This window comes from Polyodon spathula, unplaced genomic scaffold, assembly GCF_017654505.1.
Source record: "Polyodon spathula isolate WHYD16114869_AA unplaced genomic scaffold, ASM1765450v1 scaffolds_3812, whole genome shotgun sequence".
NCBI lineage: Eukaryota > Metazoa > Chordata > Actinopteri > Acipenseriformes > Polyodontidae > Polyodon > Polyodon spathula.
Genome location: NW_024475270.1, coordinates 1 through 12,287, shown reverse-complemented (window position 1 = coordinate 12,287; position 12,287 = coordinate 1). Strand labels below are relative to the sequence as shown.

Sequence of the window (12,287 nt, the reverse complement as noted above, 5' to 3'; positions counted from 1 at the left end):
ACGCGGATCCCAATAGTGTCCCCTTCAAATACAAGATCTTTGATGAACCTAAGGGTACAGCGCAGAACTGGAAAGTCGAACATCTCAATGGTCAGTAAATATTTGCTATTATATCCTTCTGTAAGCCTAGCTGTTTTGACATGGATGGATATATATATATATATATATATATATATATATATATCTATATATATATATATATATATATATATATATATATATATATATATATATATACGTGGAATGGAATTTTAAGTTCTATAACACTTGTGTCATTCTGTTTTTGTGAGTGTTTAATGTATATTTTAGGTAATAACCACTTATTTATGTTGCTTTTTTTCTTTAACAGGAACTAGCATGATACTCAAACCCATAGAAACCTTTTGGCCTGGTCAGTACAGTGTAACCCTTTTAATATATGATCAGCAGGGGAAATCCTGTAGTGACAAGCAGGTTCTAAATATTGCCGTCTGCACCTGTGAAAACACCAGGGCCTGTGTACCAGTCACCGACAGACTTCAGTCAACTGGAGCTAGACTTGGACCTGCGGCTATTGGTCTTATGATTCTAGCACTCTTACTGCTGCTACGTAAGTTACTGAATGACTGGTGTTTTGGGGTTTTTTTGTGTGATTTATTTTCTCAAGTGAGAAATATTGCAAAACTTAGACCTGTTCTTTCTGTGCCTGGTTTTGAAAGACCAATGAATGCATGCCCTCATTTCATCTAATATTATGTTTTCAGCTTGTTCTTAAGGCTGTAGCTAGGGTTCTAACACAGAACATTGAACATGAGAAGGCTTCCATGCATTGACAGGTTGTGCAGCTTAGAATTGAGTTACTGACCCTGTATGCTCCCAATAACAGGATTCTTGATTGTTGCCTTAGTTTTTATTTTTTATTTTTTCTTGTACTACCCTTTCCCTACTATACCTTTCTATATATTGTTACGTTAAATTATGGGTAACATGCAATCCAGAACAAAATCCTGGACTGGTACATGTGGACGCATTTGCTTTATTCATAAAGGCCAACCACTTGGAATTGATTGATATGTAACATTTATACTGGTCTCAGAGATCGGTTTACACTACAGGTATGTTTTTACCTGTAAAAAATGAAGTTGGTGATTATGAAATGCAATAGGAATACAAAACTAATGTACAATCTGGCCAGTATTCAATTGTGACTCTATAGAAGAGTTGAATTTGTAGAAAGTGCAAGGAGGAGGTATCTGATATACTGTAGTGCTAAGAATAAAGATAGTTTACAGAGAGACAAATGCTCAAATGAGAAGTTATAACATATGTTAAAACATGAAAGACATTTCCAGTGCTTTGTTAGTTATGAATAAAATACAAGTATATGGTGTTTTTTCTTTTCTTTTAATATGTTGTAACGTTACTTGGTTAGAAATATATTTATTTTGTGCCTGATTACGTCTTTTTTTACAGTTGTGCCTCTTCTGCTGCTATTTTGTTCATGTGGGGCTGGAGCGGCAGGCGGTTTTGTCCCAATTACTGATGGTTCAGCAGGACATTTGATTTCATATGACACGGAAAAAATAGGTGAAGATAAGGTAAGCTATTTTACATTCAAATTATTTTCGTATTCAGTCTTTTATCCCTTTACATTCTCTTGAAAATAGGTACAATAATAGTTCCCAAAAGTACTCCTACTGAATAAAATATGTTGCTGTCTCAGTGAGAGAACATTTGCCACTGTAAAGATAGTGGAAGCTCAATGATATGTGAAGGAATAAGCAGCCACTACTACATACATTTTCAGGTCACTCCTCAGGTCTATCCACATGCTGCTTGTGAATCTCAGGGATTTAGGACCACGTCAACATTCGTCCATGGCCTGCATTGCCATCAAATTTAATGGCAGCATGGAAATTGTAGAGCCCACCCTTAAATTCCTAAACTGCTCTTTTTTTTTTATAAATGTGTTCAAATGCAAATTGCTCTTAATGTTTGCATTTATTTTCTGAACAGGCAGTTCCACCTCTTGTACCATCAATGGTCAAGGACATCAATGGAGGAGGGGGCAGTGGCATCAAGTCTGCTGGACAAATTTGGTGGCGAAGATCAGTAACAGCAGAACAGTGGCACTCCAAGGGATGGAGTGTAGATGCCTTTGAGGGTGTAGCTCTACCTGAAGCTTACTTGGAACAGTACTATGTGGAGGTAAACTACAAGTTAAACTTTTAGTAAGGGGTAGTCTTCTCTGTTCTGACATGTACATTATTGGTAACTGTAAATATGGAGAAATTGAATAATGATCTAATAGTTCACTTGTCAAATTATGCTTTATGTTTGATTGTTTTTTCCATCAGGAAGTACAATAGACTAAATGCATTTTTCTTTTCTTTTTTTATTGTAGAAAACTAAATATGTTTTAATGGAAGGTCATTTACAAAAAGATGCCATGTTGGTGTATGATTATGAAGGCCACGAGTCACCTGTGGGTTCGACAGGATCTTGTAGCTTTACTGAAGAAGATCTAGACCAAAGCTTCCTAAATGAACTAGGACCAAAGTTTAAGACTCTTGCTGAAATCTGCAGGGGCACAGAGATGACTTCAGGAGTTTCAGTTGAGCAGCCTGGTGTTGCTGTTCAGCACACCACCGTGTCCACTAACCCAGTCATCACCAATAATTGTGTGGTGACCAACAAAACCGTTGAGGTGACCAGCCCAGTTCCAGCACCCCAGGTCCAAAAGAATGTGGTTGTCACAGAAAACGTGTCTCCTCCTCAGCCAACCGTGTATCTCCAGAAAAATGTGGTTGTTTCTGACCCTGGCTTCGTTCAACAGCCTGTATACTATGCCACTAACCCAATCATTCAGACCACTCGATACATTGTTGAGCCACAGATCCAAAGGAATGTCGTGATAGAAAGGTCTTCTGTCCCTGGCTTGCAAGGCCACCTTCTAATGAGTGACGTTCCAAGCACTCAGAATGTGATGGTGACCCAGAAGAGATTGGTGCATGGCTCGGGTAATCAGGGTGGCATGATGGTGGGGTTAGATCAGGGTACTCTGCGCACGAGTGAAATACCAAACTCACAGCATGTGTTACTGCTGGAAAATAGAGGTTTTGATCAGGGAAGTATGCACTTCAGTGAACCTGTTTCTCATAATGTGGTGTTGACGGAGAAGAGAGTGGTGTCTGGACATAATGTGCAGGGTGACATGATGGGGTATGAACTAGGCAGCTTGCACAGGAATGTGATGCCTGGTTCACAGAATGTAACAGTAACAGAGAAGACCGTGGTATCTGAGTCCAGTATGCAGGGTGGAAAGGTGGGGTTTGGTCAGGGTACTCTGCGCATGAGTGAAATGCCAAACGCACAGCATGTAACAGTGACAGAGAAGAGAGTGGTATCTGGAAGTAGTGTGCAGGGTGGGTTAATGGGATGAAGTAAGATGCACTTGGCATATATAAAAGGTTGTTTAACAAACTCGTGTGAGTGAGGACAGAGCAAAAATTAAGCCCACAACATAGACGGATATCCTTTACATTTGAATTAAGTATTAAAGGATTCTGTATCTAAATCAAGGAAATTTAATTTTATCCAAGGTTTATGCCAGGGTTCTGGGAATTTGTCTTGAATGAATACAGTAATTCATTTTTAATTGTCAAAGGCTGTTTATGTAAAATACAATCTGTATGGATACATAAATGCTTGTGTGCTGTATTTGTGTGTGCATATATAAAACAATTGTAATCCAAACAGTAATCAGTAGATGAACTTGTTAGGTTTAAAGGCTTGGGGCATGGCATATACATTTTGAATGAAGAGTGGTTGATACTTTGAGCTTACAGGTTGGATCAGTTGTGCTGTACATTCCTCTTTAAGGTTTAAAGGCTTGGGGCATGGCATATACATTTTGAATGAAGAGTGGTTGATACTTTGAGCTTACAGGTTGGATCAGTTGTGCTGTACATTCCTCTTTAAACACTAATTGGGTTCTATACGCTTTATGCATCTCATCTTTGCTGTTTAAAAATACTTTTGAATAGAAGGCTGTGGTTCTGGAAGTGAGTGAATATTTCCAAGAATTTAACATAATTTGTGATTTCATAAGCAGATATTGACTTTTTCTTTTGAAAATTATCATTAGTGGTGTTGGGTTATCAGAGATAGAAAATGTTTTATTAAGCCAGGGTTCCTAAAGATGGGCTGTGACACATGTATTTTTATATATATAGAATAGATGGGCTTCAGTGAGTTACAAGAAAATAATTTCATCTACTGTTTCTGTTATGTCATAAATTACGAGACCAAAGGTTGAGTAACTTATAAACTGTCACAGAAACCTTGAAGAGACCCATCTATTTTTATTTTTTTTTTATAATACATGGATACCCTTTGTGATGCTAATATTGCAAAAGACGAGGTTCAGCAGGACAGGTTTTTTTTTTTTTTTTTTTTTTTTAAATGGTGTTTTTCAGTGCTGTACAGACATTCTGTGTTATCCGTTACGTTTCTCTGAGATACGAATGTAACAGCTTTACATTTTTTTAAACTTTTTTTTATAAATGTTCTCATTTTGTTGGTCATTAATGAACATTTCTGTACTGTGGGTGTTGTCAATTGATGGAAAACAAGACATTTTGTGTTTGAATTGAAAGTGATGGTCTCGGAGTCGATTGGGTCAAAGTTCAAGTATATTTTCCTCTAGAGGAATTCTCCATTTTTGACGTCACTACTGTAGTATTATCACTTTTTTTCGAATGGCTCAGGATGCAAATATAGCCGTCATCTATGTATTTATTTAGATGAAGATTATTTACAGGTTTAAAAATGTTGTTAGGGACTCCCAAGTTGCACATCTAGTGAAAGCACTCGCGTAGAGTGCAGGATGTGTCCTATAGTCTGGACATCGCCAGTTTCGAGTCCAGGCTATTCCTTTGCCAACCGAGGACGGGAGCTCCCAGGGGGTAGTGCACAATTGGCCGAGTGCCGCCCCGGGGGAGGGAGGGTTTAGGTCGGCCAGGGTGTCCTTAGCTCACTGTGCACCAGCGAACCCTGTGCTCTGGCCAGGCGCCTGCGGGCTTGCCTGTAAGCTGCCCAGGGCTGTGTTGTCCTCCGACGCTGTAGCTTTGCGTGTCTTCATGGTGAATCTGCGTGTAAAAAAGTGGCCGGTTAACGGCAGAAACTTCGGAGGACGGTGGAGTCAGTGCAGGGGTGGTAGTGGTGAGCTCAGCTAAACAAAAATAATTGAACACTACTAAATTGGGGAGAAAACTTTTTTTTTTTTAAAGGATTTACCTTTTTAATGCAATGTGTGTTCAAGGTAGATGCACTGGAAAAACAATATTTGTATGTATGCTTTTTAAGAAGGTGGTTGTTTTTTTTAAATAGGTATTTCAATGGTCTGTTTTAATCCTTTTTTTTTTTTTTTTTTTTTTATAAAAAAATACTGTATTAAGCATCCTCTAGGTGTGTTTGTAAATATGCCACTGCACTTTCAACTCTTCAAATTTAATTTGTATTAAACTGTTATATTCAGAAAATGCTGTGCCAAGGGGATGGTTTGTTTCTGTTGAAATAAACACTAATATCTGGTAAGTGTACGGGGTTGTATGTGAATCAGCTAACATTACAGCATGCAGTATGTTCACTTTTACATGTTTTTACAGAAGTTGTATTCAATTAATACAATAGAAATGTTTTCATTTTCCAAATTAAATGATTAGTTTATTTTTAAAAGTTATCCCAATACCCATTAAACACAAACATTGTCTCAATCTAGTGTCTAAATATGCTGTAAATTAATTAAGTTTTATGGTATCTGCATGATGCAGTTGTTACTGTTTTTACAATAAATTATCACTATAAACAGAAACACTGTTATGCAAATTGAAAGCCAAAATTATAACATTTATATATTGTTTAATATGTCTGTTTTTGTGTTGTGTTGTCAGTCAATACACCATTTTCATTTTAAAAATGGTCAAGTTAAACAAGACCCAACTGGGCCTAACTATTATTATTATTATTATTATTATTATTATTATTATTATTATTATTTCTTAGCAGACACCCTTACCCAGGGTGACTTACAGTTGTATAAAAAGACACGTCAAGAATTACAGCACAATTAAGATCACGATACAAAATAAAATGACTTCAGTCCTAATAAGAACAAATGCAGAACAGTACTATTTGATATCGGAGCAGTTCAAGAGCAGATAACAGTGCTGATAGTTACATTAGGGTTAGATACGAGTGCAGCTGTGCAGGCAGGTGTTTTTATTCAGAAATCGTGAGAATCACTAATATTGCACATGAACAGAGGCCATTCAACTAATTGTGTGGCTCATTAAGGTCATTTTGTGCACTTGAATTAATTTAGGTTTACATACTTACACAATCATGACACCCGTTTTTATTTCATAATAATTATCTATTTACTTCTTATTGTTTTTGCGTTGAATGTGTGGAGTAGGTTGTGTATATAACACTTATTAATTCCTACTTCAAAGTGTCATGACTGCAAGCTTTAAAGCAACAAAATGTGAAGAAGGGGGCAACAAAAAAGGGGGCCTTACAAAGTCATACCTATGTTATATGGGAGTCATTTCCTGATAAAAAATTAATAAATCGATAAATACCAATACAAAAAAATAAATAAATAAAAATGAAAAACCTTGCCACTCTAGCTTTTAAATAACAAAGCACCATGCCAGATAAAGAACATAGGTGACTCAGTAGTTGTTGGTCACAGCCTCAAAGGCGTGCTCACTGGTAAGAAATGAGTACCGAAATGGAAGAGGCCACATACATACAATGACACACAGGTCGAACCGTGTCTCCCCATCCCAGCCCGAGGAACCATCAGCAGCCCACGCCCCTGTCTCTTCCCAGTTCTTAAATTATGTTAGATAAAAAAAAATCTAATAATAATAACTTATATACAATAATAATAGTAATTACCATTATTGTGTCTTCCTTAGATCCCTTATAGTAGGTCAAATCCACCGTCATTGCTCGCTTACTTTTGACATCGTAGGAGGGTACTAGGACAGGTAAACCTGTCAGTGTTAAGGTGCTATTTTAAAACAAGTGGATGCCAAAAAATTGGGGGGAAAAAATTGAATTTTGCAAGAGCTGCTGTTGTTTGTGATCACTCCATTATTTTTTAAGGACACTTGAAATAGAAAATGCTGCTTACAAAATAAAATTATAACTGGGACGTATTACTGAAGACATAGATTTCTCATAGAAACATTTTTCAAATAATTGTGTTTGCTGGTTTTCGGTATTTATATCTTATGACGGTGTTTACTAAAACAAAGTCTGTTATCAATTTACTTTGCTGAATGCTTGAAAAAGTTCAAACGAAAAAACAAAAGGAAGTTGAGATTCTCTTTACATATTTTCTGTGCTTGGTATTTATTGTCAAGTATACTGTGTGCCTGAAACAGATTTTTTTTTTTTTTTTTTTTTTTTATATGGAAAGCATTCAATACAATGTTGAAAGCAAATATCTATACTATGCATTTGTTATTTCAAATGTGAATTAATTAATAATTTAGTAATATGTTGTAATCTGTTAATTTAAAATAGTAGTAGCTTAAATATTCCACTAGATGTCAGTCTTCACACACACAAAATTTGGTAAATGGTGACCCAATAAAAAGGTTTTTACTTGCTCAATGACAGAAGGCAAACTGCAAATGCTGTTTTTGGAGCATAGATGTCGGAAAAGTATTGGGAGATGCTCATGCCGGTTGCGGAAGGGAATAAGGATTGCCACCTGAAAAAAGTAAAAACATGCACTGGCTGAGGGCAAGACCCACAGAGGGGCTAGGGAAGAGAAGGAGTTGGCACAGGAGGACTGAGAATGGAGGGAAGGCATTACCAGATGGCCAGTAGCGGAGGAGCGGAGAGGGCGAGAGGGGGTGTAGGGAGACATGAGGGATTGGAGGTAGGAGGTGGGCAGTGTGGTGAAGAGAGCAGTAGGCAAGAACAAGGGTCTTGAATTGAATGCAAGCAGAGATAGGTAGCCAGTGGAGGGTGCAAAGGGTAGAGGGGTAGCATGAGAGTTGTAAGGCTGGGAGAATACAAGACAAGCAGCGGGATTTTGAATGAGCTGAAGGGGGTGGATAGCCAAAGCAGGGAGACGAGCAATTGTTCTAGTCCTTTCTATTTCATTCAGAATTTTAGATCTTGACGATCAAATTTCTTGGAATAACCATTGAGTGTTTTCTGCATCCTAAAACAAAGGAACAATCAATCCTGTGTTAACATTCCTGTTTATCCCAGCAAAAGGCCGGTTTAAACAACTGTAGATCCAGAAAAGATAACATACCTGCATTTGAAAGACTGTGTGCACTGTTAGAGAGAAGGAGAGAAGATCAGTTTCATTAAAGAAAATGGTTTTGCAAAAGCTGAACTGCTTTGTAACTGCAAGGAACATAGTGGATTGCCAGTTGAAAATATTCAGTTTGAGGATAAGGGAGTTCAAAATGAATAGTACATTGTGCAGACAAAGTTTATTTAGTCTTTCTAATTGTAGTTTCTTCATAGATGTTATACTGCTATTACAAATATCCGCTCTTCTATTCAACACAAGGTTAATAAAAAGAGTGTTTTTATCTCCCTTTGAGATAAGAGGAGGAAGCTCTACAGTAAGCCAGGGCGCGTCTATGTTGCTCACATACTGTATCTGTTTTACCTTTTTTACTGTGTGATGAGAGTTGCTATATGCTCAGATGTAATGGTTTCACTATCTTATTTATTTTTTGAAAACAGAGAACATCAGCTAAATGACTTAGGTCATAAAGGCGTGATGTGGACATAGATGCATTATTGTGGGATTTTAATAGCTGCCATAGTCTGCTTAATAATTAATCACCCTAATTCAGTACAGTTCCAGACCAACAACAGAAACTCTGAATTATTGTTTCGAAGCACCTGCAGGGGCGCCGGTATTGTGTACCATCGCTTGGTGTGCCTGTGGTTCTGTTTACCATCGTTGATAAATCAGACCATGGACCCATAGCGCCATCTGCGGGATAAAAAGAAAATTAGCACCCTGAAATAAAACTGGGCACTGTGCGGTGTTGGTTCCGTGTGTCAGGTGAATTACCCACCACCCTTCCACAAACCCATACACACTCTCCGGCAATTAATAGGTTTAGTATGATGTGCACTTAGTCCCTTTTTTCAGAGGACAAAGCTCATTCGTTTTCTTGCTTGTATCTGCTCCCGGTTTAGCAGCTTGTTCCTGCTTTTGCACAAAATCTGCTTTCTCCCAGACGTAGCAATTTAGATCACTGAACTTTCCTCGTTCTCATTGTAGGGTTGTGTGCCTTTCTGAAGATAAACTCCTAGAAGTGTAGGTGCCAGGGTGGGTTAAGCCACCACCCACAGCTCCTTGCTTTGTGCATTTGGATCATGTCTCATCAGATAAGCAAGAATATGATCCTACGCACTTTAGATTAGGAAAGCTGCAACGTGTGTTTTCTGAAACCAACATTTTCTGAATAAACAAGTCTTCCGATAAATGAGTAACACGAATAAGAGAAAGACAGCTCATGCTGTTTTGCAGAGCGTCAACATCTTCAGGACACAGGGAGATAACAATACTTGACCAAGAGGTATTTTATACCAGGTAATAGAAGAAAGTATTGCGTGAGAAGATCTGAGGCAAAGGCTTTGGCTTGATTTGGAAAAAATCAAGGAATCAATAGCTCTAACAGATGTGCTCTATCGTAAGACATCTAAGAATCCCTGTATGAGATGCCAAGCATCTGCTTCTCAGACCTTAAGGTTGTTTTGTGGTGATCCAACATTTATTAAGATTCTTATGTGTACTCTTGCTACTTACTATGAATTACAATGCTGGCAAGCACCTGAGCAAGCCAAAAATATAATTCTGATAAGTAAATTACTTTCCCACTTGTGACAGGGTTATTTAGTTCTATACAGGAAATGCTTGTTTATGATGGTATAAAAGACTAGACTCAGACTCGGCTCAGACCCGCCAGGTGGGACAGTATAACAAAACCGCCACCCGGATAGTGTTTAGTCCAGGGGACAGGGTCATGATATTGGTTCTCACTCCCGAGAGCAAGTTGTTTACTCGTTGGCAGGGGCCTTATGAAATAATTGAATCTGTAGGGGAGGTTAATTGTAAAGTAAGACAACCAGATAGAGGGAAAAAGGAGCAGATATATCACGTTAATCTTCTCAAACCATGGGTAGATCAGTAGGAGTTAGTAGCGGCCACGGCCTTAGTGTCCGAAACAGGAACGTCCGTAGCGTCCTGATCTGTAAATATAAGCCCCCCCCTTAGTCAGTGACAGATACAATTTTATAAAAATAAATCAGGATGTATTCTCTCAAGTACCGGGTAGGACCTCAGCTATAAAACATGAAATTCACACAGCTCCAGTATGTGTGATCGAGTGAGGCCCTACAGGATCCCGGAGGCCCAATGAGAGGAGATCATCCATGAGGTTGACGCAAAGAAACGGTTGGATGTAATTGAGGAGTCCTCAAGCCCATGGAGCAGTCCCATCGTGATGGTGGCCAAACCCAATGGGACTTACCATCATACCCTAACTTGGCGCTTTTGTATTGATTTTCGCCAGTTAAACCAAGTCTCCAAGTTTAACTCCAAGTTTAATGAGTTGATTGAGAGACTCAGCTCAGCAAAGTATCTGACTACCCTTGATCTCACCAAGGGGTATTGGCAAATTCTGCTTGAGTCAAAGTCACGGGAAAAGACGGCATTCGCCATGCCTCTGGGACTGTACCAATATAAGGTGATGCCGTTTGGACTGCATGGCGCTCCCGCCACTTTCCAACGGCTGATGGACGTCCTGAGACCGTATGCCAGTTATGAGTCTGCATACATATCATGATATTCACGGAAACCTGGGATGATCATCAAATGGAATAATGAAGTACTGCTAATTCGGTTTTGGGTACTTTGTTTTTACTGCAGAGTGAGCTGGGAGATTGATGTTACTGTGACGCAAACATGAGTTCTGGTGATGAATCTTACTCCCAACCTGTGAGGGCGCTAAAGAAAGAGAAGAGAAGTATCTGGAAGGGCTGGCCTTACAGTTCGTTTCCGGGTCAGGGAAGTAGGTCAGCCTGGAAAGAAGCAAGTCTCTGTTGTAAGACCGTATTGACTTGAAAGGTACACGAGAGGCAGCTGAAAGTAATAAGGCAGCTGCAACCGTTTACCTAGATTTCATGCGGGATTACATATAGGGGCCAGTGTAACGCTGATCTTCTCCTTCGTTTGTGTTAACGTTAGGAGAGAAGGACTGAGAGGGGAGCTCTCAGAGTGTATTGCGTGTTGTGTTTTGTCTTTGTTTGTTTATAATTGTCTGGCTTTTTCGCACCACTAGACAGTTAACGCAAACCTCCGGAGCTGTCGCCACGTAAAGCAATATCCGGAGCACCACTACACAGAGCACCTGCACGTTTGAATATCACCCAGGACTGGTGACCGTGCCTTTCTTTGTGTGTTTGGGATGACTGTGTTATTCACCATCCCCGTGCTTTACACGTTGTTGTGTACTGCCAGGGATTTATTATTTGACTGTTGCCAGACCTGGAAACAGCACAAATAACCACTTGTTCACTGAATCACTGTTGTCCGTTCATAACTCCTGCACCGCATCACCGCTACACATGTTCCCCTTACCAACCACTTTGCCACAGTTACCTTTTATTCACGTAAACCTTGGATTATCATTTCAGCAAGGTGGGCGTCGTGCTTCAGGCTCTCAGGGCAGCATCTCTGACAGCAAACCCCGAGAAATGTTTCACAGGCCTTCAGCAGGCACAGTACCTAGGGTTTATAGTGGGGGGTGGTAAGGTCAAGCCCCAGACCAATAAAATAGAAGCCATTACTATTTTTTTACAAGTGGCCGTTGCGATCCTTGCGGCCCCCACCTTTTTTTATAAAAAGCAGGTTAGGGCTTTCCTTGGTTTAGCAGGGTATTACCAAAGGTTTGTGCCTGAATTCTCCTCCATCGCCACACCCCTGACCGACCTAAAAAAAATCATCCCCAGTACAGGTAAGGTGGACCCCAGAAACAGCATCGGCCTTCGATGTCAACAAGAAAGCCCTATGTAGTAGTCCGGTCTTAAGGGTGCCCGATTTCTCTAAACCATTTGTCGTACAGACAGATGCCTCTGACGTAGGATTAGGGGGGGTGCTGTCCCAAATGGACAACAGTGAAGAACACCCCATTTGCTATTTGAGCAGGAAACTATTGCCCAGGGAGAGGAAATATGCAATAGTTGAAAAA

At 39.4% G+C, this 12,287-nt stretch overlaps 1 protein-coding gene across 1 annotated transcript; it reads left to right on the top strand.

The window, feature by feature from the left end:
- Positions 1 to 6: 6 nt before the first annotated feature.
- Positions 7 to 3,848, top strand: LOC121312286 (desmoglein-2-like). Its single transcript, XM_041244207.1, has 5 exons — positions 7 to 90; positions 350 to 589; positions 1,453 to 1,577; positions 1,996 to 2,187; positions 2,384 to 3,848. Exons 2-5 carry the CDS (start codon positions 358 to 360, stop codon positions 3,419 to 3,421), a joined length of 1,587 nt encoding a protein of 528 aa, XP_041100141.1. The 5' UTR covers positions 7 to 90; positions 350 to 357; the 3' UTR covers positions 3,422 to 3,848.
- Positions 3,849 to 12,287: the final 8,439 nt, after the last annotated feature.

Coding starts and splice junctions, on each gene's coding strand:
- LOC121312286 (XM_041244207.1), top strand. CDS start 358: ATGATACTCAAACCCATAGAAACCTTTTGGCCTGGTCAGTACAGTGTA. Junction 590..1,452: donor AGCACTCTTACTGCTGCTAC/GTAAGTTACTGA, acceptor CTTTTTTTACAG/TTGTGCCTCTTCTGCTGCTA. Junction 1,578..1,995: donor AAAAAATAGGTGAAGATAAG/GTAAGCTATTTT, acceptor TTTTCTGAACAG/GCAGTTCCACCTCTTGTACC.